The sequence below is a fragment of the Zea mays genome, chromosome 4, assembly GCF_902167145.1.
Source record: "Zea mays cultivar B73 chromosome 4, Zm-B73-REFERENCE-NAM-5.0, whole genome shotgun sequence".
Taxonomy (NCBI): domain Eukaryota; kingdom Viridiplantae; phylum Streptophyta; class Magnoliopsida; order Poales; family Poaceae; genus Zea; species Zea mays.
Genome location: NC_050099.1, coordinates 183,371,452 through 183,378,418, shown reverse-complemented (window position 1 = coordinate 183,378,418; position 6,967 = coordinate 183,371,452). Strand labels below are relative to the sequence as shown.

Here is a 6,967-nt window from a genome sequence, read left to right as displayed (position 1 = left end):
AAGAATTGCCTTCCTGGATTGCTCTCAACGGCTGCTAGCTGCCTTGGGGCTATAAAAGGGACCCCTAGACGCATGGAGGAGTACACCAAGCATACTCTGAACATTCTAAGACTCCCGCACTCCATCCTCGCACAGTCGATTGACATTCTTAGTGATTTGAGCTCCGTTCTAGTGGTGAACTTGTTGTGTTTCATTTGAGCTCAAGTCTTGGCTTGTGTGTGTGCGTATTGCTGGGATTTGTGTGTGTTGCTTCCCTCCTTTACTCTAGTGCTTTCACTTTGATATTTGTTGTAAGGGCGAGAGACTCCAACTTGTGGAGATTCCTCGCAAACAGGAAAAGTGATAAGAAAAAGGAACACCATGGTATTCAAGTTGATCATTGGATCACTTGAGAGGGGTTGAGTGCAACCCTTGTCCATTGGGACGCCACAATGTGGAGTAGGCAAGTTTTGTATTTGGCTGAACCACGGGATAAACCACTGTGTATACTGTGTTGTTTCTCTCAGTGGTTTTTGTGTTTCACAAGTACTTCTCTCCAGCTACTTGATCCTATTGCACTAACACTTAACCAAGTTTTTTTGTGGCAATAAGTTTTAAGTTTTACAGGATCACCTATTCACCCCCCCTCTAGGTGCTCTCACAACATCTCATTAGCAGCATAAGACAGAAGAAATATATGGAATTTGACTTATACATCTCCATCATCTGATTAGCAACATCTGGTAAGAGCTCAAAATATATTAGAAATTATTCATTTGTATTGAAGTAAAAAAATTTGAAACAACAATACTATCAATTGTCAGTATGTAAAGAAAAAGTATGTTAGTTAATTTACTTTCTGTGATTTTCTTAAATAAAATTCACTTTGGTTATGAGTACCATGAGTGGAACAAATAAATAAATAGACTTGTTTCTTTGTCATATTCATAGCCGAGACTATCTATTTGTAAATGTAATTTGTTTGTTGCATTTATAGCAAGTGTATTGCTCAAGCTCAAATGCTGCAAGCAAGAAGAGAGCTTGGACATGGAAATTATCTTGGGTGGAGTAGCTTCTATCAGCGATGAGATCTCTTGGTTCAAGAATGAAGGTACTAGATGAGGCGTCGATCTAGCAAGTGTTTCTCCCTTAAAAGCCAATTTAAAGGACCACATGTTCATCTCGATCAAACAGTTGAAAATTGGCCACACATTAGCCAATTTAGAGACCAGATCATATTTGCAGCAATATCATGCTCACGTGAAAAACCTGTGATAATTTATAGAATTGCACATATCGAGTACTACAAGGCTAGAAGCACACCATCAAATGTTTCTAAGGATTACACCTGCCTTGGAGCTACAGTAGGAAGCATATCATGAGCATCTAAGCAAAATGACCCATTAAACGGGAAGCATATCATGAGCATATCAAGAACAGAGGCATTACGTACTGGGAGCTTCTCGTCGCTGGCGATGGGTCTGAACAATTACTTGAAGAACAACCAACAAACGGTTTGCGTCGATGAACATTCAAAACCAAATACGAAGAGGACGGGGGGCAAACTCACCGGATGGGTCAGAGATGAAAACCTTTATATCCGAGATGGGGAGATCTAGAGGGCGGTTGGGCTGCGGTGACCAGTGGCATGCGCAGATGCTGTTAATGCGGGGCGTCCGGCAGCACAAGGGTGGGTTGTTGTGCGAGCGCGGCATGCACATTGCCGGTTGGAGGCGTCTTTTGCGACGGCTGGAAGTGCAGTTGCATGCCCCTTGATGTAGTCAGCGGGGATGGCGCGCGCGGGCCGGTGTCGGGGTCAGGGTCAGGGTCAGGGCAGCTTGTGCGGCGGCGGGATCCAGGGATGGCGCGTGTTGATTGGGGTGGGGGAGAAGCGGGCGGATGCGGGCATGTGACTCGGTCGTGAAGCGACGGGGGAAGCGGATTGAGACCAACCATCCAAAACCAAGACTGTGGCAAGGGGTCCAACCTGAGACTACCGGGTGAGCACGCCGTCCCCGATGACCATGCATGTCCCGAGCAGTGTGAACAGTAGCAACAGCCACTGCAGCACTCTACTTCTCCAGCACTGCTCTGTCCCTGGACACGGGTCGCTCGCCATGACGCCCGGTGGCCTTCTCTTCCTCCATGAGCTCATCTCTGGTGCTGCCGCCGGGCAGGAGGCCGGCACGGACGTGGCGGCAGATGAGGGAGTAGAGCGTGAAGGTGCCGCCCTCCCCACCATCCCCGCCGTAGAGCACCCCGAGGCTCTGGTACGCTAGCAGTTGTGTCGAGCGGTTTGACTCCCCCCGCGCTGTAGGAGAGAGGGAGTACGCGACAAGCAGTCGGGAAAATGGAGAAGTAAGCCCCAACAGACTAACAGAGAAAAACGCTCCAAATCCAAGGAACCAATCCACAAACTCGCGGACCCACATAAATTGGAAGAAGTGTAGAGGTTTTTTTGCAAAAAGATGACACACGACGCTGTTGAAACTGGTGCTTTAAGTATAGTATAGATATAGATTAGAGCAACTCCAGCAATTCTTTAAACCTTGGTCCCAAATAGTTTTTTTGAAAAGAAAAAGAAAAACCATGTGTCCAACCGATGTTGCCCCTAAAGTCTCACGTGCGAATACAATCTCAGCCAGTGCGCAAATTTCCGCTGACCTGCAGGCTCCCAATCTAGCTGGTGGTTTCCGTTCCCACGCCATTTTGTCGCATACGCACTTCATCCAATCTCCCTAAGTCTGCAGTTGTTGAAGTAATTTTCTTGGGAGTTGTTGGAGTTACTCTTACACTATAGATAGGCTATCAAAAATCACCTAAACCTCCTAAACCAAATAGGACAGGAAGCCGAAATAGCACAACACTCCTACATAATACCACCGAGCGGTCCTAGGATAAAATAGAAGTGAGGACACACTTACAACAATGACCATCCCGCTATTTCCAACCTGAAGGGTACATATTGTTAGCCCCAACGGTGATGCCAACTAATGAGAACAAGTTATGTGAGTGGTCAGGAGAGAAAGCAAACTGATTTTATACACCCGATGGGAATTCTAACCCGTAGACGCAAACAAGTTATGCGACTATTTCGACAACTACATCAACATCAATTGTTGTCTCAATTTGTGTTACAACAAAAGCAAAAGTAGATTTAATACACCAGTCATACCACTTATATGCAAACCATATAGATAAGAAATTGTGCATGGACAACTCTGGTATCACTATAGGAAATGGGTATGTTATGCACTAGCATACATATACCACGTTCAACCAAGAAAACACATCTATGAATTGTTACCATTCGACACGCATCGTGATGAAAGAAGAGCGTGACGGTACAATGAGATTAGTTGTACATCCTCGTGTACCACCAAAAGCAACATATCCACACGTGCACCTCACGTTCGTTGTTAATCAATGCCACATCAACAGCAGCAGGTTCTCTATGGTATCCGGGGATGAAACACATGATACTGGTGTGCCAGCATTGTACGCGTAGCAAGAGGAAATATACAAGACGCCTTAACGTACGTGGCCCTTCTAGGAAGAGAGGCGGCAATGGTTGGTGGCGGCTAGATCGAGTCCCTCTGCTAGCACGTTAGCCCCCCATCTCTGCTAATATGCTTTCACCTAAAGGCATATTAACATTATCACAAAATATAATTACCTCTTAGACATATAATCAACACTTAACAACAACCTTTGCCTTTGCAAATCTAGTGATGGACTGATAGTGGCGATTCTTGCAGGGCAGCCTGAATTTTCACGGCCCTGGAGAATCCTGATTTTTTTTTCTAATGCTATTTCCCATCGTTAAAAGTTGGGACAAGTCCTCTTTGTTTCTTTTGTGCCGAGGAAGCAAATCCTAGAAATTAATGATGCGGCAGCAGCTCAGCATGCATAATAAAAAATCATATTTGAGATCCAGGTTTAATAAGAGAAAATGAGAGGTACTGTCACTGTGTATCAGTAAGCACAAATATAGGCGCATGGCCGTCATATATGACCCACACGAAATTTTCAGTCACAAAGATCCCCAAAATCCTGCATCTACTTAGATATACTAGAGCAGTATAGTACCGTCCAATGACTTAAATAGTAAAGGGGACGATGCTTTGGACACAAGTAGGAGTAGATCATGAATTCATGATAATTCATTATACATTACTTGCACTTGCAGAAAAACACAGCTTCGTCTACACATAGCCTGGCATGCAACGGAGAGGAGATTGACTCCATGGAAAGCTGCCTTAAAACATGTAGCTCCATGAGAGCCTCCCTCCACATTGCATAATTAGCCTAGCACTAGTAATATATAGTGCAATAATTAACTAGTGGTATGAATCAAATAATCCTTCATAGCATATTTATATATGATGCTTATTTATACCGTGACCAATTCTTGATCACGTAGGTTGGTTGCAGTTGTAATTAATCAGTCAGCGTTGATTTGAGACGAATGGTGACCGCTTGAGGCCGGCTTGACCTCCGAACTGATGTCTGGCGATCAGTTGAGGGACGAGAAGCTCCAGAGGTCGATCTCGCCTTCCTCCTCCCACTCCCACTCGCTGGCCGCGTCCGTCGCCATGGGCGCTGGCGCGAAGAACGTGCTGCATGGGTCCATCATAGCGTACTCCATGCACTTGGGCGACCGGAAGAAGGACTCGATGTCCGCGAGCGCGGCGAGGTCCGCGTCGCCCGCCACCATGTCCACGTCGTCGTCGTGCGCCACGCCGTAGCACAGGTCATCAGTGTTCCCGGCCGTCTCCGGGGAGCTCACGCCCGACGACGCGTCGCCGTAGCTGCACGGAGGGGTGGCGCCGTCGGCGGCCATCGTGGAGGCGGCGGAGGAGGAGTAGGAGTAGTAGTGGGGCGCGGCGGCGGCGGCGCCGGCGCCGGCCTGCAGCGGGCTGCCGCAGGTGGCATTGGCCGCGGCGGCGGCGGCGACGCGCTGGATGGACTTGGGCGACATGGCGGCGGCGGGGATGTGGAAGGGGAGGTGCACGGGGAAGTTGAGGTCGGCGGCGGAGCCCTTGAGGCAGAGCAGGGCGGCGTCGTAGGCGCGCGCGGCGGCCTCGGCGGTGGAGTAGGAGCCGAGCCATATCCGGGTCTTCTGGTTGGGCGCCCTGATCTCCGACACCCAGGAGCCCCAGCTCCGCATCCGCACGCCCTTGTACTGCCTCTTGCCGCAGCCCGCCGGGCCGCCGCCACCACAGCCCTGCTGCCTCGCCGCCGCCGCCGCCGCATTGCGGGCGGCGTCGGCCGCCGCGTCCTGGAGCTGGGCGCCCTTCACCATGCCGCGAACGAACCTGTCGTCGTCGTGCGCCGCGCGCGCTGCTGCCGCCCCTGGCTCTGACGCTCTGGCCGCTAGAGCGAGTAGGATGCGTGATGTCGATGGTTAGGAGTGTACGAGCTCGATCGAGAATGCCGCTACGCAAGATAGCTGGGGACTGGAGTAGGTCAACACAGTGGTTGTGTCTTGTGTGTGGCTACCGGTTGCTGCGAAGTGTGCAGCGTCCGGTGGCTTATTTATAGGACACAGCCGCATCCGACTGTGGACACAGCCACAAACATATTATTTGTCTCGCCTCATTTAGCTGTGCGTGTGATGCGCGTTTTTTTTCTAACGATTATACTCGCATCGCATCACGCTGATATCGCCGGCATTTGTTTTTCGTCGTCCAATTCAGCATCGTTATGCGACCGTACTTCCATCAGTACCATTGCCGCCGTTCCCTTCCCTGCAATAATTCAGAGGGGGAAAAAAACTAAGATATGGATGGAGGGGGCGACAGGCTGTTGTACGCTTCAAGTTTACTCGAGCCTGCGTGGATAAGCCGGCCGCTGCTGCAGTCTGCAGAGCACTCCAGCAGCACATCAGCATGTTGCATGCATGCATACATGATAAGTATGATTAGTGCCGGCATGCCGTGCAGTACGTGGCTTGCTCCATCGGCCATAGGCCCATAGCTCATGAGGGGAGAATCTCAATCGATCGATCATCATTTCGTGCTGCACACATATATTCAAACTGGACTGGCCTGCTCAGCTCAGTTTTACCGCTAGTGTGGTTGCTGTATATGGTTGCAGACCAGAAGTTCGATCGTGTGTGGCATGTAGATGTGCTCGTATTCCATGCTATTTACAAAGGGTTTTTATATGTGTACTATATAAGGATGATGTAATTGTTTTCTGAAGCGAAGAACGTACCTAAATTTGGCACAAGGAACGTTGGCACGTTTCATGTTCCCGCGGCCGCTGAGAGAAGTTTTGAAGCTAGCTTGATCTGTCTGTACACTGCCTTTGGATCCTGACAATTTTGCCGAGTGATTACTCTAGTCTAGATAGCCAATACGTCACCTGGTCCCACTAATCACGTCCAAATCGATATGACAAGCACGTTTCAGTTCAACTGGTGACTAGCTGCACGTACGACGCGTCGTCGTCGTCGTCTGTCTGTGTACATGGACATGGCCAGGGCCAGCTAGCTATACGCAGGACAAGCGAGCAGACGCGACATGAGGCCATCACCCAGGTAGTTATCCATGTGCTAATTACTTTCGACCGTGAACAGCCGGCGAGTTGACCACGCACAGGAACGCGCGCTGTGCACCGCCCATCCCTCTCCCGTTCCACAATCGACACAGAACAGAAGGATGGCTAGGAAGTCACAGCCAGGCACATGCACATGCACATGCACCCCGGCCACAATCCACCGAGCTCGCAAGGCTGCAAAGGCACAACACCGCACACGTACGGGCACGCGCACGACGACCAGTGTCCCAGCGCGCGGCAGCAGCTGCCTGCAATTCGACTGCTCGCGGCGCAGTTTGGCACGGCAGTCCGGTCGGTCCGCGCGCGCGCACGGCCACGGACAACAGACAGACCTCGCACGCCCGGTACAGCAGTGAGAAACCACGCCGAGATCGAGCGGTGCCAGGTGGGAGGCGCGTGCCAGGTGCCGCGCCACCGTACCCGA

General features: G+C 50.3%; 1 protein-coding gene across 1 annotated transcript; it reads right to left on the bottom strand.

Annotated features, from left to right (window-relative positions):
- Positions 1–4,121: 4,121 nt before the first annotated feature.
- LOC100384507 (uncharacterized) lies at positions 4,122–5,472 on the bottom strand. The gene is given in 1 exon segment (NM_001177032.2): positions 4,122–5,472. A coding segment is annotated over 1 exon segment (789 nt). The 5' UTR covers positions 5,285–5,472; the 3' UTR covers positions 4,122–4,495.
- Positions 5,473–6,967: the final 1,495 nt, after the last annotated feature.